At 39.8% G+C, this 22,013-nt stretch overlaps 3 protein-coding genes across 7 annotated transcripts; all 3 read right to left on the bottom strand.

The window, feature by feature from the left end:
• Window positions 1-6,796: 6,796 nt before the first annotated feature.
• Window positions 6,797-13,243, bottom strand: LOC6497040 (adenylyl cyclase X E). 3 transcript variants are annotated; one of them, XM_032455261.2, is made up of 12 exons: window positions 13,020-13,243; window positions 12,817-12,957; window positions 12,604-12,763; window positions 11,771-12,536; window positions 11,518-11,618; window positions 11,113-11,467; window positions 10,508-10,967; window positions 7,976-8,337; window positions 7,830-7,924; window positions 7,616-7,767; window positions 7,438-7,552; window positions 6,797-7,384 (listed from the first exon to the last, which is right to left on the bottom strand). In XM_032455261.2, exons 1-12 carry the CDS (start codon window positions 13,083-13,085, stop codon window positions 6,810-6,812), a joined length of 3,348 nt encoding a protein of 1,115 aa, XP_032311152.1. In that variant the 5' UTR covers window positions 13,086-13,243; the 3' UTR covers window positions 6,797-6,809. The 3 variants fall into 3 exon arrangements, with proteins under 3 accessions (XP_032311152.1, XP_001962867.2, XP_044572037.1); XM_001962831.4 differs by having other exon boundaries at window positions 7,438-7,567; window positions 13,020-13,208; XM_044716102.1 differs by lacking the exons at window positions 12,604-12,763; window positions 12,817-12,957; window positions 13,020-13,243 and having other exon boundaries at window positions 7,438-7,567; window positions 11,518-11,637; window positions 11,771-11,838.
• Window positions 13,244-13,248: 5 nt separating this feature from the next.
• Window positions 13,249-17,476, bottom strand: LOC6497039 (adenylyl cyclase X E). Of its 3 annotated transcripts, XM_001962832.4 has the most exons (12): window positions 17,280-17,474; window positions 17,078-17,218; window positions 16,862-17,021; window positions 16,039-16,810; window positions 15,876-15,976; window positions 15,457-15,799; window positions 14,943-15,393; window positions 14,519-14,880; window positions 14,359-14,453; window positions 14,113-14,264; window positions 13,908-14,031; window positions 13,249-13,842 (listed from the first exon to the last, which is right to left on the bottom strand). In XM_001962832.4, the coding sequence occupies exons 1-12, from the start codon at window positions 17,388-17,390 to the stop codon at window positions 13,307-13,309; spliced, it is 3,348 nt and encodes a 1,115-aa protein (XP_001962868.2). In that variant the 5' UTR covers window positions 17,391-17,474; the 3' UTR covers window positions 13,249-13,306. The 3 variants fall into 3 exon arrangements, 2 of the variants coding, with proteins under 2 accessions (XP_001962868.2, XP_032311153.1); XR_006507392.1 differs by lacking the exons at window positions 13,249-13,842; window positions 13,908-14,031 and having other exon boundaries at window positions 14,246-14,264; window positions 14,519-14,638; window positions 14,695-14,880; window positions 17,280-17,476; XM_032455262.2 differs by lacking the exons at window positions 16,862-17,021; window positions 17,078-17,218; window positions 17,280-17,474 and having other exon boundaries at window positions 16,044-16,099.
• Window positions 17,477-17,655: 179 nt separating this feature from the next.
• LOC26515549 (adenylyl cyclase X E) lies at window positions 17,656-21,942 on the bottom strand. The gene is made up of 12 exons (XM_014906959.3): window positions 21,701-21,942; window positions 21,511-21,651; window positions 21,296-21,455; window positions 20,457-21,219; window positions 20,298-20,398; window positions 19,853-20,198; window positions 19,264-19,708; window positions 18,841-19,202; window positions 18,695-18,789; window positions 18,481-18,632; window positions 18,302-18,422; window positions 17,656-18,238 (listed from the first exon to the last, which is right to left on the bottom strand). The coding sequence occupies exons 1-12, from the start codon at window positions 21,815-21,817 to the stop codon at window positions 17,712-17,714; spliced, it is 3,330 nt and encodes a 1,109-aa protein (XP_014762445.1). The 5' UTR covers window positions 21,818-21,942; the 3' UTR covers window positions 17,656-17,711.
• Between the last annotated feature and the right edge of the window lie 71 nt (window positions 21,943-22,013).

Here is a 22,013-nt window from a genome sequence, read left to right as displayed (position 1 = left end):
GCCTCCACCGCTCAGAATTTTTATTATCATAATGAGCATTCGGTGGGGGGTAAGTGGGGAGTGTGGCTACAAAGGTTTATACATAGTCGGTATGTGTGCTGCTGAAAGGAATGTTGCATAATGTGGCCGCCTCGACGCCGAAAAACCATTTCAAATTATGCATTCCGCGGTATTATTTTTATCCTTTGTTTTCCGCACTCCTCTGCCATAGCGGCGGTATTTTTTTTCCAACTTTAAGATTTTTTTTTGCTGTGGGGGAGACTAGGAAATGGCAAAATAAATTCAAGTTCCCTGGCGAGTCTATTTATATTTTCAAAACAGCTTCACGGCTCGGCGAGTTTATTACCATGGGCTCGAGAGCGAGTTTAAAGAGACTCCTGGCTGTCTGCTTATCAAGTTGCCATTAAATCTTTCGGTTAAAACACCGCCCTATCCTGCCTCTCCTTCTGCCCCTGCCACGCCTCGCTGATAAGCAAAATTTCCGCGAAAATTTATTTGATGTGTTTTATTGTGTTGTTAAATTTTGCGTAGCAGAACAACACAACGAAGCAAATAAAAAATAAAATAAAACCAACTGAGAAAAAGAGAAATGCCCCTCCGCCTGATTCAGGTTGCTTAGCTCTATCAGTCGGGCCGTTTATCATTCACAGAAGCTCTGCCTTCCGATGCGACTCAGCTGCTTTTGCTGTGGGTGCACCTGGGGTGCTCTGTTTTCGCCTCTGCCTGTCCCCAGAAGCTCATTAAATGCGCCATGAATTTAAAGTGCCAACTGGAGCTGTACTTTAAGTTGGAATGGGGCTCTCAATTATCAATTTCGCCCATAAATTCAGCTGAATGGAGTTTCATGTCATTGGAAACTGGCTTGTTTTATTGGCTTAAGTTTCAAGTAATTTGTTCATTATTAAAAATTTCATTAAACATTATTCTGAAGAATTTAAAGACTCTGAAGAAAGAGAAATCTAAGATTCGCTTGAATAAAATTCGTGAACCCTAATATCAAGTGCCATTTCTCAAAAGCAGATTTAAATTTTGTGCTTTTCCTTAAGGTCCTTTGCGCCCTCCAGCCATTGGCAGGCCATTCCGATATTAGCCCTCATTCCTGCACAGATCCCCTTGACTTGGCCCTAGACCATAAACATGCCATTATCCGGGGACCGAACAAAAGTCGAGCGAAAAAATGCAGTTGGCTTCGTTTGGATTATCGTTTATTGCATTATTTTTATGCGATGAACGCGCGTCGATTAGAAAACTAAAAATGTGTTTCGCATTTCGCGAGCTGCATTCGCCAGCCACTGCTGCTGGTGCTGGTGCTGGTGCTGGTTCTGTTGCTGCTGAGTAGCGAAAAGCGAATGAAATGCAATAAAAATGAAACTGAAATGAGAACTCCTCCTGGGAATCTGGTGAACTGGGGCACTGAGGGGGTGAACGAACAAAAACGAGCTGCGGAGCAAATGGCTATCGAATTTGGCGCATTGCACATTGCAACAAGCCAGGCAACCGCCACAGTAGCGAAATTCAGCAACTACAGTCGTACAAACAGCAGGGGCAACTATCAGCAGTTACAACAATATTGGCACCACCACTTGGCTCGGTGAAATTGTGGACCATAAAACGTGCATATTGGCAAAGATAAAGAATCGGAAAAATCATAAAACAATTACATGCGATCGGCTTATTACATATCCAAATAAAAATATATAGATCTCTTTGATAAAAATTGAATTATTTGATTCCTAAACGAGCTTTACTATCTTCGGTAAGTATATCAAGTATAAGAAAAAGCCGGAGTTCAACCCACCCTTTGCACAGCAGACAAAAATCTTGGCCGGCCACGTGACGTATACGTGTTAATTTAGCGCAACGATTAGACAGAGTGCGCTCTGTTTAACCCTCTCGCCCTCGAGCGCTTGGCACGGCCCTTCCAACGTCTTTTTACCGACAATTGCAGCTTGGTAAATTGCCCGTTTGCTTAGCACAATAAATTTCAGCACTGGCTCCTGTCAGTCAATGGCCAGAAGGGCTGGGGAGAAGGACTGGTATCTCGACCGTGCACTTTAGACGAAACGTTTTCAATTTGGCCGAATTCCGTCTATTTTTGGGCTAAACTCGACACAAAACACTATGTTTTGCCGGACTATAGACTATAAGTAATGATGTGACGATTTGGCAGCAACCGAATGGGCGACCGAATAAGGATGGGTTTCTATTTAGGGATCCTTTCGGCCGCCAAGACGGAATCCGCGTGGGCGTTCTCGCTGCAGTTCATTGGCCGCGGGAAATGTTTTTCACTTCTGTTTAGTATTTTTATGGCTCGGTTCAAGGCTCAGGTTTTATAGGTTGTTGAACGAGTTAAAGGTTTATAAAGTTTTTAAAATAACTTGCTTTAAAAATAGTATTTTTATTCCCACCTTGCAAACAAGGAAACTTAATGTTTTGAAAGCCCAATAAGGACATAGTTTTATATTTAAATATCTTGATTTTTAATTAAATCTTGAGTGCCAAATATTTATAAAATAATTCAGAAATAGTTAAAATCTTTAAAATATATTGTCTTGCTGAAAAAAAGGGTGTTTCGTTATTCCCTTATCATTTCTCATGAATTTTGCCCACTTTGTTTGTTTGCTGCTGCCGTTAAATAAAATTTACTTTATCATGCACTTTGGGCATACATTCCGGACTGCGGCTGGCTTGTTTTCGTGTTTCTTCTCTCAATTTTTTTCACTTCCTCCGGAGTCCAGAGTGAAGCAACCCGGCTTGGGTCGTTTGCCCAGTCTGATAAATTGTTTCCGTAGAGAGAACGCTGCACGTAATTGCCGGGCGGATCGATGAAAAGTAGCTTAAGGATGCCAGACGGGAATAAGTTGTTGTTCCTGTTGCAGTTATGTTGCTGTTGCTGATGTTGCAGCTTGCCAGTGACAAGGCCAACTAATTTGTACACTTCACAGAGAAACCAAACGACAGTTGGCATAAAAATAAGACAATGTTCAGGAGTCTAGCCAACTCATTGCACCCAACACCCGGCAGCTTGGTTCTCCGTGTGAAATGTAATGCAATTTCATGTCAAAAACTAACACAGACGACAGGACTCACTCGCAAACTTTAAAGAGATATTTTTGCTACAGTTAGTGCTACAGCACACCTGTATTTTGCTACCTGCTGCCGGCTGCCTTCTGTCTGCTGCCGGTTGCCAGCTTCGTGTTTCGTGCTTGTTGTTGTCTCTTCTTGGTTTTTTCTGTCACTGCAGCAGAAACAGCAACGGCAACAGAACAGAAATGGTGGCAGCAGATCCACCAGACAGAAGTGCCAGTCACGAGGCCGCAAGAAAACAAACTTCTGCCTGCTTCCTGCCCGCCCCCAACCCTTCCCTCACCTCTTATTTTACTTCAGTTTGCACCACTTCGCTCCGCTCCACTCATCCTCAACCGCAGCCAACGACGCTTACTTCCGCTTTTGAGTGTTAAGCAACGTACCCAAACGGAAACGCCTCTTGGGTACACTGGAAAAAATGTATGAGATAAGTGAAGGACTATAATTAATATTGGAAATTAAGAGTAATACAAAGAATAATCCAAAAATATTTAATTTAACAGAATTGAATCATTTGTTTTTGATTGAAATAAAAACTTTCTTCGATTTTATTTATGATTAGGATTAACTGCATTTAGGTTTTAAATAAACTTAAAAAAGTGATATCCTTTCCTATCATATATCTTGCAGTGAGCATGAAATCCGTACCAAAAGATTCCGTTGTCCTTTGACATGCATGTCTTGGTCTTTGGCTGTTCAACCTGTCTGCTGCTGCTTCTCTGTGTGCAGTTTTTGTCATTTTAGGTAGGCTGTTTGCTGCCTGCCGGCTCTGGAAGTTATGACAGAGCCTGCCCCGCCCGAACTGTCTTTCACCTTTCCAAGCTCTATATATAGAAGGAGGCAGAGCTGTGGCAGGTGTCGGGGCAGGTGCTGGGGCTGGGCATGGGGGAAAAAACACCCGAAAAGTGCATAAGGAAGCGTTAAAGGTGATTCACTTGTTTGTAGCTTGTTTGTTTGCAATTTGTTGTCACAATCTTGTAGTTGTTGCCGAAGGTTCCCGCGTTCCTGGATTAGATTTCCCCCAAAGGAGCTCGACTTGAGTAGACGTGGAAATTGTTATGGCAATTTTAAAATAAAGCCAGGATAGCATAATACATTTTTGGCCATGGAGCTATTTGTAGCTTTTGATAGATGTTGAGTTTGAATCTCAAAAATAAATCGATCTACGTAAGTCCTGCCGCGACGACTTATTACTTTTTTTTTACTTTTTTAGATTCATTGTTTATGCAGCCCATACGTGATGATTTTGTTTTTACTCATCAGTTCCTGAGCTTTTTTTATTTCTTTTCTGTGGCATTCACCATTTCGGGGGCCATATCAATTTCGACATCGCTTGCTTTTTGGCCACATTATCGTTAAAATTGTATTGGATTGGTCCAGGATGCTTTTGCTGACCAACTGGATAACCGAATGGCTATTGTGGCCCCAAGTCAGCGCCAGATTGAGCTTGCCTGTATCCTTTTTCCATAGTCTGCATTCAGTCGCTTTCTGCTACATCTGTGGTGGATACATATGTGTATATGTGTTTATATAAATGTTTTGTACATTTGCTTGTGTGTTTGTATGTTCTTATAGATTTTCCGTTATAGCCACACGAACTTCTTCTTAAAATGCAATTTTCAAGATTTTTCGTTTCCTTTTCAGCTCGTTGACTGGCGCCATTTTAGTCCTTGGCCGTTGATTTTAAGCCTTCCACTACCCAGTTTCCACCACCACCTACAGCCCCCATTTACCAGCTGGCCAACACTTTTGGCTGGCGCCACGCCCCCATTCGCTTTTGCTTGCATGTGTCAAAAGGTATTTTTTTTATGTTCGGTTTCGTGTTCTCCAGCATTTTTCCAACATTTTATTTTTCTCCCCGACCCGGTGTACAGGACTTCAGGATCTCCCGAGGCAGGGAAGTGAGCTGAGTGGAGTTAAGTTGAGGCGAGTCGAGTCCCATCTTGTGTGCAGGTAATGTGGCACTTGGCTAAAATGGTGTGTGAAATTTTATGCGAAACGGCTTAAGATTTTGTTCTTGCTCTTGGTCTTGCTGTGGCCATGCTTGTTGTGCTGATATTTCTGGAACGGAACACAATCATTCTGCTATGTTGCACATAAAAAGTTACGTTGAGTGGCACTGTTTCCATACATACACACGCAGATACACCTACATAATGGCGATGGGAAGGGCATAGTTTTTCCCCTACTCCCATCCCAACAGGGCTCCTGTGCTGATGATGACATTTTCGTTTTGGTCGCTCGGATTGGCAGAAAACTACACACACACGCACATCCCCAGACTGGACCATATTCACGGAAAGGGAAAAGAAATCCGTAAAAAAAGATTAGTTAGCTTGGAAAGCTCTGGAATTCGTTTTTTTCGCATTTCAGGACGGACTTGAGTCAATGTTGTTACTTTGGATTCAGGGAATGCCAAATAGCCTGAGAAGGAAACTCGATTTCGACAGCATTTTCCTTTCTTTTTTTATTTTGCGGGCTTTAACTTTTTGTCATGGAAACATTTTTTGTATTGTTGCACAGCTCGTTAGAAAGCAACTGAGTAATGGAATTGGGATTTATTTGCAGTAACACTGCAGTCCTGTTTGGTCTATCTGATTTGTACGCAAACAGAACAAAATCAATTGAAAATAGAATTAGAATTACTTTCAATTATCTAAAGATTTAATTAAGACTAATGGATGTTTGGAAAGCTTACATCAAAACTCCTCCTTTAAAATGTGTTCGTAATTTACTCATTTGAAACAAACGTTAAATTCAACTTTGATCTTCCCTTTAGTAGTTTTTTATTTATAATTACATTCTCAAATAGTAGGAAAAAAATATCCTCCGCCTGTTAAATAATGACGACTGCAATATGATTCGCTCAGTCTGATGCACACGTACTGCAATTAATGGTCCATGGAGATGAGTATTCAAAATAATAAGTTTTGAATACTCTAGATTTACTGAATTCTAAATATCATCTGTATTTAGATGAATTTATATAGAAAAAACATATTTAACTGCTTACCTAATTTAAGGCTTCATATATTACCTTATATACTATATAGTAAATATCACATACATATTTCGATGGGCACATTCTACTTCTAAAAGTCCATTTTGTTTCAAAAAAATGAAATTTAATATGGTTAAGATGGTGGTCAAGAAATAGAGAGTATTAGTCAACAATATATGCAAGGGTATATAAGCTTCCACCTTCAGAAAGACAGACTTTGTAATGTTTTGTTTTTATTTTGACGAAATGCATTTGGACTTGTACATTTTGCATATCAAAGGAAAGGCAAAAAGTGTCGGTATAAAGTAACACAACTGAATAAAAATAAGGGCCAGGGGGGCTTTCATCGAAAATGTTCGTTTGTCTACCGTATATTTTCCAGATTTTGTTGTTTTGCTTAAAAGGACCTACCAATTACAGCAAACAACGATTGGCATCATCGATCAGGTTTTATGTCTGTCAGCCCTACCATACTTTCCGATTGAAAAGGGCTTTTAATTGCATTTGCGAAAATGGTAAACCCATGAGTATAACTTTACTGAGGCACTCGGAATCAAACGTGAGGTAAAGTCAAAGATCCGTTAATTAGAAAAAGTTTAAATATTGTTTTTGGTAATTACGAGGCATTGAACAGTTCATGTCAGAGTGATAAATGAGAATTTAATTATAAAGTTACAATAATACAAAAGTTAGTAAACTAAAATAATTTTATTTTTTATTTTTATATATTTGTGTGGTCATTTTGATTTGGCATTGCACTAAAGCTAATCTGGCGGTCCCCTAACTCTTTTGTTATATCGATAGCCTCGTAGGGAAAATACGATAAAATCGTACTGCGCTGCTCATAACTTGGCTTTCGTACCGATTGTTTAACAGTAAAATCATATTCCTTGCTGATGTCCACCAAATAGGTTGGAATTTCGCCACGACCCTTAACGTAGACTAGGCCCCTATAGTTGCATTGAACGCCGAATTCTTCAAGGATTATAGCCGTCTCTTCAGTCACTTGTATCTTATCCGCTATGCCTGTGGACTGCATTCTGGATGCCATGTTGACGGCGTCGCCCCAAATATCGTAGTGCGGTTGGGAAGCGCCTACGATTCCAGCCATCACCTCTCCGCTCGATATTCCGATGCTGATCGTCCCACCAAGAGATTGGCCTCGCAAGACCGCGAGGGACTTGTAAGTAGTTTTGAAGCGCTCCAAAGTCCTCATCATGTCAAGAGCATAGCTAGTTAGGACGAAGACCACCTCCTCCAGATCTTTTTGAGATTTGTCAATTGATGCTCTTAAGCCTAATAAATAGTTTAATTTGGCTTTTGCTCATTAGTTTTTGATTGTCACTTGCCTTCCGAATTCCGGTTTACAGGATTGCTAATGGTACCGGCAAAGCTCACGTCCAACCCACAAGCTGCCATGTAGGTGCAGCCCACAACCTTTATTTTTTCTACCACAAAATATTCCTTATAGTATAGTAACTGTTGCGAGTTAGAGAATAAACATTTTTTTTATACAAATTGGCTTACCAATATGTCGAACTCCGTAATAATTTCGTTCAGAATTCGTAGGTTTTCTAGGTCCATTTGAAAATTCATTAACATGGCGAACATCACTGATACCATTTGATAATTTTCATAGTATAGCTCATGTTTAGCTAATGAATTAAGATACACTTCCACTATGGAAAAATTAGTGTTTTCTAAAAGCCACTTGCACTTACTAGTTTCGATAAAAACTTACCAACATGACTAGGTAAAATATTGTTGAGCAGAATTATTATCGATTGATTTGTTAAATGGGCATCACGCTCTTTATTTTCAAGCTCTTTTTGCCAGCTAAACAATTTTATTAAGCCTATATTCAAATTTAAGGGACCGACAACTCACCTGAAGTTCACCTTGTTGGCAAACTCAATTTGACGCTCCTTCAGATAGGAAGTAACCGCAACTATTAAAATTAACAGACAATGAGCGTACTCTGCGGACAGAGAAGGGTTTGAGCTGACACTGTTGTGGTAGTTGTAGCTATAGTATAAGAATATCAATAAAATGTATGTGAGTGTCTGTGCAATGACAACCAACGTCCTGACCATGAACGGAATACGCGTGAACGTAATTGCCATGCTGATCATAACAGCGCAAATATTGGTTAAGGGCCAAGGCTGAAAGCACATCGTACCGAAATCTTCGTAATGAAAAAGCTTGCTTTCAATTTTGTGCAGAATAAAATCGTTACGATCACAATTAAACTAAAAAAAATATAAATATATGACAGATTCAATAGATATATAAAACAACAGAGAATATCTAACTTCGGGTGAAGCCGAAGTTTATATACATTGCAGTATATTAAAATCCACCTGACACAAATGTTGAAAAAAGTCCCTAGTTTAATCTTAAAATTCACAACGGTTCTGCCATATCTAATCGTTCAGTTCTCTGACAGCTGTAAACTATAAAAGACATATTCAAGATTCATGTTGTGGTCCATCTTGTCTATCCAGGCTCAGAATTTTCTTGGGGGTATTTTCATAATGTTCTTAAGAGCACTTTTCAGATTTTGTGCACAAAATTTAACAAAAAATCTAAACAAAATTATGTTCCTATGGGGAATTGATCACGATACAGCCATCGCTGGGGGCCATAATGTCCTTCCAAGCGCTTTTAAGATTTTTGCAGGGGACCCCCCACAAAATTTAACAAAAAATCAAAAAAAATATTTTGTTCCTAGATTTTGATGCAGAATGACGGAGAATCCATCTACGAATCGTTTAAGGCATTCCGCTTAAGAATCTGATGGGAATTGGTCAAGATACAGCCATCGCTGTGGGCCATAATGTCCTTCCAAGTACTTTTCAGATTTTTGCAGGGGATCCCCACAAAATTTAACAAAAAATCTAAAAAATATTTTGTTCCTAGATTTTGATGCAGAATGACGGAGAATGCATCTACGAATCGTTTAAGGTATTCCGCTCAAGAATCTGATGGGAATTGGTCAAGATACAGCCATCGCTGTGGGCCATAATGTCCTTCCAAGTACTTTTCAGATTTTTGCAGGGGATCCCCCACAAAATTTAACAAAAAATCTAAAAAATATTTTGTTCCTAGATTTTGATGCAGAATGACGGAGAATCCATCTACGAATCGTTTAAGGCATTCCGCTCAAGAATCTGATGGGAATTGGTCAAGATACAGCCATCGCTGTGGGCCATAATGTCCTTCCAAGCACTTTTCAGATTTTTGCAGGGGATCCCCACAAAATTTAACAAAAAATCTAAAAAATATTTTGTTCCTAGATTTTGATGCAGAATGACGGAGAATGCATCTGCGAATCGTTTAGGGTATTCCGCTCAAGAATCTGATTGGAATTGGTCAAGATACAGCCATCGCTGTGAGCCATAATGTCCTTCCAAATACTTTTCAGATTTTTGCAGGGGACCCCCCACAAAATTTAACAAAAAATCTAAAAAATATTTTGTTCCTAGATTTTGATGCAGAATGACGGAGAATCCATTTACGAATCGTTTAAGGTATTCTGCTCAAGAATCTGATGGGAATTGGTCAAGATACAGCCATCGCTGTGGGCCATAATGTCCTTCCAAGTACTTTTCAGATTTTTGCAGGGGATCCCCCACAAAATTTAACAAAAAATATAAAAAATATTTTGTTCCTAGATTTTGATGCAGAATGACGGAGAATCCATCTACGAATCGTTTAAGGCATTCCGCTCAAGAATCTGATGGGAATTGGTCAAGATACAGCCATCGCTGTGGGCCATAATGTCCTTCCAAGTACTTTTCAGATTTTTGCAGGGGATCCCCCACAAAATTTAACAAAAAATATAAAAAATATTTTGTTCCTAGATTTTGATACAGAATGATGGAGAATCCACCTGCGAATCGTTTAAGGTATTCCGCTCAAGAATCTGATGGGAATTGGTCAAGATACAGCCATCGCTGTGGGCCATAATGTCCTTCCAAGCACTTTTCAGATTTTTGCAGGGGACCCCCTACAAAATTTAACAAAAAATCTAAAAAATATTTTGTTCCTAGATTTTGATGCAGAATGACGGAGAATCCATCTACGAACCGTTTGAAGTATTCCGCTCAAGAATCTGATGGGAATTGGTCAAGATACAGCCATCGCTGGTGCCCTCCCGAGGGTATTAGCGATCTTTTGGGGACATTTGTTTTGGATACAGACAAAGGGATTGACGGACAGACGGACATGCTTTTAGCGACTTGGGATTTAATTCTGATCAATAATGTTATGTTATGATGTTATAGAGATTGAGATGTTACCTCTACAGCGCACAGTTTGAAAAAAAATAGTAGTTTTGCAAAAGTTATAATCAAGAGTACCGGGTAAAAATTTGGGTTATTTTTAAAAGATTTTTCAGTTATTTTCTGCGTGACTTACCAATATTATTCCAACCACAACGCAGTTCGAAGAAGTCACAAAAAGATATATGAATACGCGGATGAGCAGACTGCCTTGGATACTCTCGTAAATATAGAATAAAAAGCAGCTAAATCGATCATAAATGTATCTCGGGTTGCGTTTTCCTTTTCTCCACCAGCAAATTTTCTTATACCACGAAATAAAGGTAAATAAGAACATACTTAACATAACAAAGAAATCCAGGCATATGCAGATCGCACACACACCATTGGTGTCCGCAAGTTGGATCATTAGCAAGCAAAGCCCAACTATCCACACCAGAAGAATATTGTACTTGAACATGAAATCTGTTCGTGACAAATAGGCTTTCTCCAAATCCAAATCCCGAAAAGTTAGAAAAAAAGTAACTTGGTTGTATAACTTAGTATGTGTATTTTTTTGACCTTTTTTCCGATGGTTGTTATAAAATTCTTTTATGCTGAAGATCAGAAAATAAACATAATTAAAAATTGAAATGTTAAACTGATTATAATAATTATTAGATGAGACTAATAATCAGATTAGATCTAAACACGTCGTGATTAGACACGACGAAAAAAAAGTAATTAATAGAAAAAACTCACTTATATGGACTGACAGGCATCTTTCGGAATTCCTCATGAAGCTCTGCGTTGAAAACAGCTTGAAGGCTTTCGTCTTCGTTTTTGGTGTGAAGAAATGGTCTCGAGTTTATACTTATCACAGATAAAGCATTGTTAAGATCGTTTGATATACTACTTTCTCTACTTGAAGGACCAGATTCAACTATGTAAGTTTTTATTTTGTATTTCTGCAAAAGGGGATGGTTAACGGCCTTTTCGGGACCAGCAATAACGACATATTCAGGCGAGTCCAAATTGCTTAGAGTAACGTTACTAATATGAACGAATCCTGGCACCCCCGTAGACTCCAACACGTTGGCAATAGTCACATCCAATCCTGCAGGAGAGTGTTAATAAATGGAGTCTGTCTGAGATCCAATAGCTTACCCCAAACATCGTATTGCAGCTTGGTTTGACCGATGACGCCAGCAAAGAGATTACCCGAATGTACTCCAATGCGCATATTGATGTCCAGTTGATGAATATACCTGTATTGGAAAGGGAAAACTGATTTTTATTTAATACTATTTTCTTAAAACAAAATAAAGGTATATGGAAGATTTAAAAAAAAGAGCAATTTGTTTTCAGAACCATTTGATACAACGGATCCGCACGGTTAAGTTACCCTCTTGAAACCTACCGTACGTCTTGGATCTCGGAGATCATGCACAGACCCAGGCCCACACAGTTGTCAGCATGATCCGGATCCGGTTCAACCAAACCAGCCACGCAATAGTAACAATCCCCAAGAAACTTGATCCGCTGCACTCGATAACGGGCGGCTGCCATGTCGAATCGCCAGTAAAGATCATGCAGGATGGTCACCAGCTGCTCCACGGTTAGCGTTGTGGTTAGATGAGTGTAGTTCACTACATCTGCGTACAGGATGCTGACATCCGGGTGCACCTGGATGGTCATGCTGCGGTCCAAAACGCTAAAACTCCGCGCCCCGGCCTGGCTAATCCTGTTTTGGATTACCCTTTGCAACTGCTCTGATATTTCCGGCGGCAGGATGCTGTCCAGCAGAAGTTTCTCTTGGTGCCGAGCATTCCGCAGCCAAAGCTCTTCTTTGATGTACTGATGGCGGTCTAGGAAGGACGATCGTACCACAATGTCGTTCATCATACGGAAAAAGACACCGACCATGTTAAGGCTCATATAGTGGACTATATCAACCCACATTCCACTGAAACGGACCATATCGGAAAAGAGCTGGACGAACCTTATGCGCACAAAGATCAGAAAATAAATGATGTAGATGGCAGAAACCAAGAGGCCAAGACACACTGCACCGAAAATAAAGTGAATTGGCAAGAACATGTATATCATAAAGATAATATACGTATCGTAGAATGATACAAGGGTCCAGTTGGTATACTTTTTATGGTAAAATGTCTGAAATAAGTCTACGAAGCGGTGAAAGTTTTGTTTTAAATCATTTCTTGGTACGGACAGCATATTTTAGAGACTTGCCTGTCAAAACCAAAGTCAGTGCGGCGAGCGTTGAGCTGACGAACATCACCCATGTGTGATTCGCAATAAAAGTATCATAAAAATTAATGCTTAGAATAGATAAAAGAAGCACAGCACTTGCAATGAAAAGTCCCACGTCGAAGTATATTAGTTCAACGTGCTATTGTTATTTTTTTAAAACAAGGTGCACTAATCTTCAATTCATCTACTTACTTCGCAAGTCGTTAGCAGAAGGGTGACATGGCTTATAGAAACTAAAATGTGAAGCAAATAAAAAACGCTCAGATAGCTTTTCCACAGTCGGATCTGATACAATTGGAATTCATCCTCCAAGCCCAGCTCCTTGCATTTGGCCTGCCGATGGTAATTTTTATGAATTTTTGCCTTATAACAAGCGCTCACTCTAAACTTCTCACTTTAAGGTAGCCGGGTTCCCACATCCTCTCCTTCGAGTAATTGAGGAGACATCGTTTAGGTGGCATTTTATATTCTCCTTGAAATCGAGGCAGCTTACAATTTCGACTCTTGAATTATTGAGATTTTTTTGCCGTCAATAAGGATACGGAAAATACTACTTTGATTAAAAAGTACATAATATTGTTAGAAACTTGTTTGACACCAAAAAATGATCAGACTGCATAGTAGAAAATATATATGTATTTGTTTAGGAAGGTTTATGTGAAATAAATGTAAATGAATAGACCTATTGGAAATATTCCTCTTCCTCTGTGGATTTCCTCTCAAGAAAGAATGTATCTAGAGTTGTACCACGCCTTTCCGATGGAGGGCCAGGAATGAAAATAAACTGAAAGCCCGTGTCGATATCCACAAAATACGTCGGAATTTTGCCAACTCCCTTAACATAGGTCAAGTCTCGAAAAGTACTGCTAATGCCGTACCCAGACAAAATTTTTGCCGATTCTTCGGTCACTTGGATGTGACCGGCCAAGCCAGTCGACTGCATTCGGGAAGCCAAGTTCACTGGGTGGCCCCATATGTCGTAGTGCGGCTGAGAGGCGCCCACCACTCCGGCCATTATCTCCCCACTGGAGATGCCGATACAGATATTTCCGTGGGAAAAGCCACGTTCAGTAGGTATTTCCGAATAGGCCATATTGCACACTGAAAGGGTTCGCATAAGGTCCAGGGCGAAGGTCGCCATAACTAGCACAACCTCGTCGTGGCTTGCGTCGCTTCGTATAGAACCTGAAAGCGTTGGCGGGCGTGACAATCGTTCAGCTACAAAGAAAATTTAACATTGGAATTAAATTGTTTATTAATTAAAATAAATGTAAAAAACTAACATATTTCTCCTAGGCCCCTAGAGCTATTTTCGACCAGGTTGAAATCTAATCCACAAGCAGCCATGTAAGTGCATCCAACGATCTTGATTTTTTCAACCACAAAGTATTCTTTGTAGACGCTAAGCTGCGATTAAAAGGAAGTTATTTTATTTTTAGCATTATTATTTAGTATTAGTATTAGTAACGTTTGAGACTTTCAGCTAACCAATTTATCGAACTCGGTGACTATGTTATTTAATATCCGTAGACCAGGCAAATCCATTTGAAAATTGATTAACGAGGCGAACATGACCGAGACCATTGAGTAGTTTTCATAATAGAGTTGGTGCTTGGCTACATTCGACAGATACACTTCGACTGTAAATCAATTTTAGTTATTGTCACATGTTAGAATAAAAATTCAAATTTATTTAGGAATGAAAAAAAATGTTGCGATTAGTTATTGACTTACCCACGTGGGTGGGAAGAATGTTGTTGAGTAGAATGATAATCGACTGGTTGGTTATATCGGCTGCATGTTGCTTATTTTGAAGGTCTATATTAAGTCTAATGATATTATATTAGCAAAAATCTACTTCAGCAGCTTCTTAATTTGCATTAAGCCTACTTACTTAAAATTCGTCTTTGTGTTGAACTCCACCTGCCTCTCTTTTAAATAGAACGTCACAAATGTGACTATTATTCGCGTCGCATGGGCGACTTCCGCTATCAAATAGGGAGTCGTAGTCACACTATGGTGGAATACATATGTGAACTGAAGGAATATAAATATAAAATACACAATGACCTCCACCAGACTTATTATCGTTTTCAACGAAAAAGAAATCCTGCTGAACATGTAGCTCGTTCCAAGAATCAGAGCCATCATGTTGGTGAAGGCCCAGGGATGGAAGCAAACATCCCTACTCACTTCATACCTATATAGTTTTGCTTCAATGAAGCTCAACTGGAATAAATCAGCTTCACAATTTATCTAAAAACAATTTTAAAATGCTGCAAAAATGTATTTTGTTTTCCCAATCTAAAAATACTTACCACAATCAAAAATACTACCAAAAAGTATGTGCCTAATATAGACAAGTAAAGTAAAAGGCGTCTTGACATACTTTGCTGAATCCCCTCAAACAAACGGAAAACCAAGCAGCTAAAGGGGCCATACAGCCTTGTTTCATCATTTCTATACATCCAGTGGCAGTACTTTTTATACCAAGAAATGCAAAGAAGTGCGGTTAAATAAAAGAAAGCTAAGATATCAACCAAAATGCATGGGGGACAGTTTCTTCGGTTAGTCACGAGCTGAATGAATACCAAACAGTTTCCAATAAACCAGGCCATCAATATGGAGTATTTAAGCATATAGTCGGGTCTACGTAGAAAATCCCATTCAACTCTGGAATCCTTGAAAGCGGCACAAAACATCCCAAGATCATTCTTTGTTTGCTTCTTTTTATTTTGGCCTGGCTTGCTGGGCAAGCAGTAGCTGCAGCTAAATATAAACGGTAATGTTTTTATGATCTGTCTTACATTGTATATATCTGTATATACTCACTCGAACCCTCCAACCGGCATATTGCGAAACTCCATCTGCAACTCTTCAGTGGTTGACAATTGCTTTGAGCTTCTGCTATGCTGCTTTGGCCGGGATTGGATGTCTAGCATAGAAGCTGGATGTGGATCCCTGGACTGCTGGTACGAGTCTCGTTGTGCCGCTCCGGTAATGAGGTATGTACTCATGGGATGTTTCTGGAGCACAGGATCTTCTTGGGCTTTGATAGTGCCCGGTATAACTGTATAATCGTCCAAGTTTAAGCTGGCCAAAGTCCTGCTACTGACATGTACATAGCCTGGTTCGCCGGTAGACTCCAGGTGATTGGCAATTTCCACGTCGGGTCCTTAAAATACCAGAGATTTTTTAATCATTCAGAATAAATAATTACTAATTATCTTTTAGGAATAGGTTTGACTGACCCCAAATGTCAAGCTGCAACTTTGCAACACCTAAAACCCCTGCAAATAGATTTCCCGAGTGGACCCCAATTCTCATATCAATGTTTAAGTTCCGTTGCTTCCTGTGGGTCGAAATATTAATATACTTAGTAGCTTTTTCTTGTTTTATATAGTAGTATAATACTTCACTTCCTGGATATTCGCAATCATGGATATGCCCAGAGAGACGGCACAGATGGCATGATCAGGATCCGGTTCATGTAGACCTGCCACACAATAGTAGCAGTCACCCAGGAACTTTATGCGCTGCACCTTAAAAATTGAGGCCGCCATGTCGAATCTGCCATAGAGGTCATGGAGAATCGTCACTAGTTTTTCCACTCTCAGTGTCGTTGTAAGATAGGTGTAGTTCACTACATCCGCGTACAAGATACTGACGTCGGGGTGTATCTGGATAGCCAAGGGGCTCGAGAAGTGCATCTGGGCTCGGTTAATTATAGAACCGTGTTCGGTTGCTTTGATCCGTTCCTTGATGGACTTCTGAAGCGACTTGGCTATCTGTGGCGGCAGAATAGAGTTCAGCAGCATCGACTCCTGCCGGCGGGCGTTCCGAAGCCAGAGCTCCTCCATCATGAACTGGTGGCGGTCAAGAAAGGAGCAGCGTACGAGCGTATCGTTCATCATGCGGAAGAACATTCCCAGCATATTGAAGCAAAGGTAGTGGAAGACGTCTACCATAGCCTGGGCGAATTCTCTTTCCCTTTGTGCGCTGTACATGCGCCGAGTTGCTAGGCTGCATAGGAAATACATTATGTAAACCACGCTCACCGACGTCGCCAAGGACGCGGCCAACATGAATGAAGTTATTGGCAGGAACATGTAAATCATGCACAGATTATATGTATCGAAAGTGTTGTTCAAGCTCCATTTTGTATGGACAACGCACTGAGCAATATCTAGAAGTGAATTAATAAATAGATGATATTATCTTTATTATATGGGCTTACCTGACGATACCGAAATAATTGTAGCTAAAATCGAACTCGCTGCCAAAACCCATCTATGCCGATGGACGAAGTTCTCAAATAAATTGATACTTAAACAAAGAAGCATAGCAATATTGGGCACTATGTAAAATGGTAAATCGATATAAAGTAAAGTTTTGTGCTGAAAACCAAATGAAAATTAGAGTGCAATTAAAGATATTAATATTAATTACTAACATTAGTAAAAAATATAATCACGAAGCAATGAGTGGCAGTTACTATTGTATTTAAAACGAAGAAAACGCGCAAGTAACTGATCATGAGACGGATCTGGTACCTTAAGTATTCCTCTTCCAGTCCCAACTCCTTACATTTCGCCTGCAAAAAAGGGTCTGTTTAGCAGTGGAGCAGGGCCTAGAGGGGTGGTTACTTCAGATACCTTCAGATAGTTCGGTTCCCACAGCCTCTCACTATTGAAGCGTAGCTTACATGACTTACGCCGCTTTTTCTTTGACCAAATCCAGCTACTTCCCCTCGTAGATTGATTCATAGTTTGGCTAGCTAGAATTATGTTTTAGATATGTAGAATTGTATTGTAGGGAATCGTATGCGAGGGATGATGACAATACTGGCATGACATTAGGGTCTAAGGTTACTTTGGTCCTGACCCTGAGAATTACAGATTCATGTTTCCAAAGGAAATATAGAAGCGAGAGTTTGTGGAGAATATAAAGCTTGTATTATAAACGCTCTTAAATAAGAACGTTATTATTACAGTAATTATTATCTAGCCGTAAAAAGAACAAGCCAATGAGCCAATTTAAAAAATTTATTGTCGAAATACGTATATATTTTGGCAAAAGTATAAAGATTACACTGACTCCCGTAAATTGCTGTCCGCATCGCTATCAGTCTCTATATTGAAGAGCGTCATTCTTCTTCGAGGGTTGAAATCCATTTCACGAACAAAGTTCAAATCGGAGTCTATATCTACGAAATAAGTGGGAATTTCGTTAACTCCCTTCACATAGGTCATGCCACGAAATGTACAACTGATCCCAAAATCACGCAGTATAATGGCGGATTCTTCGGTAACCTGGATTTTTCCAATTAAACCAGTGGACTGCATTCGGGAAGCCATGTTGACGGGATTTCCCCAGATGTCGTAGTGCGGTTGGGAGGCGCCTACGATTCCAGCCATCACTTCTCCACTCGAGATTCCGATACAGATCCCGTTGTTGCTCATGTGGCCATCAAATGGGCTCGCAGCGTAGGCTTTATTGCACTCGGAAAGGGTTCGCATCAGGTCCACTGCAAAGTAAACCATGACCAAGACAACCTGCTCGAGGTTGTCTCCTCCAAACATGCTGTTTTCATTCGATTCGCTGGGTGGACGAACTTGAAAAAAGTGTAAGGTCAATACTAATGTTTAATATTTAATATAATATACTATAATCATACTGTTCATTTTTGCTTTACTCCCTAACGAGGCAATATTAAAATCTAGTCCACAGGCAGCCATGTAAGTGCAGCCAACCACCTTGATCTTCTCAACCACGTAGTATTCCTTATAAACGTTCAACTGCAATCCAAAATAAACATTTGATTTAAATAGGATAAACTATACACATTTGGCATACCAGTTTGTCAAACTCTGATATTAGGTCGTTCAGTAATCGTAAGGATTTTAAATTTACTTTAAAGTTAATTAACGAGGCGAACATCACCGAAACCATTGCGTAGTTTTCATGGTAGAGTTCGTGCTTCTCCAAGTGTGTCAGGTAGAGTTCGACTGCAGATGGTGAAGACTCAACTCACTATGCACAGATGAGATATCACTTACAATTCACTTACCGACATGCGATGGAAGAATATTTTTGAGAAGAGTCACTATAGATAGGTTGGTTACGTCGGCATCTTGTTGCTTTCTTCGTAAGTCATTGTTTAATCTGTAAAATTACTAAGGTTAAGAAATGAATATTTTCTTTCTAATATTATACTTGAAGTTTGTCTTAGCGTTAAACTCGACTTCTCGTTCCTTGATATAAAAACTTATAAAGGCGAATATTATGCGCATGGCATGTGCGAATTCCGAGGGAAGAAATGCATACGTTGTTTTGCTGTGATGGAATATAAAGGAGTACTCAAAATATAGTATTATCATGTAGGCAAAGACTTCCAGTATCGCGATTGTGGTCTTCAGTCCGAATGGAATGTGGGCGAATGTAAAGGTCAATCCAATGATTAGAGCCATCAGGTTTGTGAACACCCAGGGTCGAAAGCACATGTCTTGATCCCTTTCGTAGTTGAACAGAGTGTTCTCTATGAAAAATACCTGATACCTATACAGGTCACAATTCACCTGAATACAGTATGATCAATATAAATAAATATAAACTATAATTAAATGGCAAGTATCTAACCACTGATAGGGACAAATATGTAAAAAATATGCCCAATATAAATATGTAAACCGCGATTCGTTTTGTTGCACTGTGCTGGACCTTCTCCCAGATAGTGAAAATCAAGCAGCTCAATTTGCTATACACCTTTTCCTCGTGGTACTTCCAAAAGCAAAATTTTTTATACCAAGCAATGCAAAGCATTCCGGTCATAAATAGAAACAATATGATGTCAACATAGATGCACGCAATGCAAATAGTCCGGTTAGCTGTAGCCTGGTTATAGACCAAGACTACTCCAATTATATAGGATATGCAAATGGAGTACTTGAGAACGTAGTCCGTCCTGTAAGTGTAGTTAAATTCAAGACGACGATCCTGGAAAGCCGGAAGGGCCCAACAGCACCATTTGACGCCATTATTGGAAACTGTATCTTTCTTACGATTACGGCGACAGCATCTAAATCTAAAAAAAAAAAACCAAAATAAAACGTTCTTAATGAATATATTTACATTTATTACATTTTGACTTTAAAACAAAGTTTGCCTAGCCAAACAGACAGATAGACATGCCTATAGAACCCTCTGAAAGAGTACAAAAAATACTTACTCGAGACCGGCGGTGTGCATCTTTTGAAAATCTTCAGATAATGTCTCCGACAACTTTAGGTCTTTTGGGATATCGTCTTTTTCAAGTTGACCACTACGAGCTCTTAATTTGAATCCTATGAACGCAATAGATTGGGAGCGTCGGACGGAGTCCCTTTCGGGCGCACCGGTAAGAAGATATGTTCTCATAGGAACTCTTTGAAGCACGGGATCCTGTTGGGCTTTGGCAGTTCCCGGACGGACGATATATTCACTTAAGTCCAAGTTGCCCAATGTAATGCTACTGACATGGACGTAACCCGGCTCGCCGGTAGCTTCCAAATGATTGGCTATATTCACGTCGACTCCTAAAGACAGTCGAATTAAATGTGTATTTATATAATATTTTTTTTATAATCTTGAGAGAGGTGGGAAATTTATGGAAATAAAATATTTAATATGCTTACCCCATATATCAAACTGCAGCTTAGCCTGACCTATAACTCCGGCGAATAGATTGCCGGAGTGGACGCCTATTCGCATATCGATGTCAAGGTTTCGTTCCTCGCTGTAAGTACATTTAACATTTGTAATATAGGATTTTTATTGATGTGCTCTTTACTTACCGTACTTCTTTGATATTGGCTATCATTGAAATACCCAAGGACACGGCCAATTTCGCGTGCTGAGGGTCCGGCTGTTGTAGACCTGCTACACAATAATAGCAGTCACCCAAGAACTTGATCCTCATAACATTGAAGATATTGGCCGCCATATCAAATCTACCGTAGAGATCGTGCAGCACGTTCACCAGCTCTTGCACCGGAAGTGTGGTTGTCAGATGGGTGTAGTTGACCACATCTGCGTAAAGGATACTGACATCAGGGTGCATCTGGATCGCCATTATAGTTGAGTGCTGGATGCGGGCTTGTTGCTTTTCATTTAATAGGTTCGCGTTAATGATTCTCTCCTTGATGGAGCGATATATAGACTTGGCTATCTGCGGCGGAAAAATTGTGTTTAGAAGGGCTGCCTCCTGTTTCCGAGCATTTCGCAGCCAAAACTCTTCTATCATGTACTGCTGGCGGTCGAGGAAGGAGGAGCGCACCAGTATATCGTTCATCATCCGATAGAATACGCCCAGCAGGTTAAAGCAAAAGAAGTGTGTAACATCGACAGTCCTATTGAAATTTTCTGTCTCTAAACTTACTCCCAGGTTGTAGTAGTAATGCCCGATATACAGGGAACTTACTATAGCGCCCAATATAAGGCAAATTTTTATTGAAATTATTGGCAGGAACATGTAGATCATGCAGAGTATGTAAGTGTCGTATGAGTTGTATAGGTTCCATCCGTAGAATTCCTTAAAAATAAGGCACTGCCCTAAATCTACGGAATATTAAATGAATATTTATTAATATTGATATTGTAATTAACATAATAATCTTAGGGTAGTGTAACTTACCACTAAAAGTTGCTATTAATGTTGCTACAACCGATGAGGCTGCCATATACCAACAATGATGCACCACAATGTGCTCTATGAAATTAACACTCAGACACGCTATGACAAGAGACGCCGAAACTACTTGGAACGCGATTTCCATATTAACGTACGGAGGATGCTGTGAAAGTTTATATGTAGTCGTCATCCTTTAACAAGGTATCTTGCCATCTTACCACTGGAAGAGTAAAGATTACAAGGCAAACGAGGAGTGTGATGAAAGTGTGCACTATAAAGAATACCCCCAAATAACTCAGCATCAAGCGAACTTGGTAGAGACGATATGATTTTTCCAATCTCATCTCCTTGCATTTGTTCTGAAAGCAAAGGTTATCGTAAGAGGTTTTGTTTTTTTGGCTACCTTACTTTGAGATAATCGTATTCCCAATACCGCTCCCGTTCGTAGTAAAGCTTGCAAGGTCTATTCTTCCGCGGCAAATATGTGCTCCTGTACTTCGGTTTGTTTATTTTTATATTAATCATATTGAAGAATTTTGTGTGTCTGCTAAACTTAGCCTATGTTCAGTGTATCAGTGTATCAATGGATCAGTGTATAGAAACATATGTTAATGAAATGAAACTGAACTATGCCGAAACTCTAAAAAGGCATTGTCTACTAAGCTCATCATGAATTGGAAAAAGGGAAGGGTTTTGACTATATGAGAGATTGGAACTCTTT

Source organism: Drosophila ananassae, chromosome 3R (genome assembly GCF_017639315.1).
Source record: "Drosophila ananassae strain 14024-0371.13 chromosome 3R, ASM1763931v2, whole genome shotgun sequence".
Lineage (NCBI taxonomy): Eukaryota > Metazoa > Arthropoda > Insecta > Diptera > Drosophilidae > Drosophila > Drosophila ananassae.
This window is presented reverse-complemented; position numbering and strand designations above follow the sequence as displayed.

Coding starts and splice junctions, on each gene's coding strand:
- LOC26515549 (XM_014906959.3), bottom strand. CDS start 21,817: ATGATTAATATAAAAATAAACAAACCGAAGTACAGGAGCACATATTTG. Junction 21,652..21,700: donor GGGAATACGATTATCTCAAA/GTAAGGTAGCCA, acceptor CTTTGCTTTCAG/AACAAATGCAAGGAGATGAG. Junction 18,239..18,301: donor GAGTAAAGCAAAAATGAACA/GTATGATTATAG, acceptor ACTTTTTTCAAG/TTCGTCCACCCAGCGAATCG.
- LOC6497039 (XM_001962832.4), bottom strand. CDS start 17,390: ATGAATCAATCTACGAGGGGAAGTAGCTGGATTTGGTCAAAGAAAAAG. Junction 15,394..15,456: donor ATGCCGGTTGGAGGGTTCGA/GTGAGTATATAC, acceptor GTTTATATTTAG/CTGCAGCTACTGCTTGCCCA. Junction 14,265..14,358: donor CATTCTTCCCACCCACGTGG/GTAAGTCAATAA, acceptor ATTGATTTACAG/TCGAAGTGTATCTGTCGAAT.
- LOC6497040 (XM_001962831.4), bottom strand. CDS start 13,085: ATGCCACCTAAACGATGTCTCCTCAATTACTCGAAGGAGAGGATGTGG. Junction 12,764..12,816: donor TTCTGCTAACGACTTGCGAA/GTAAGTAGATGA, acceptor AAATAACAATAG/CACGTTGAACTAATATACTT. Junction 8,338..10,507: donor TTGTGGTTGGAATAATATTG/GTAAGTCACGCA, acceptor TATTTTTTTTAG/TTTAATTGTGATCGTAACGA.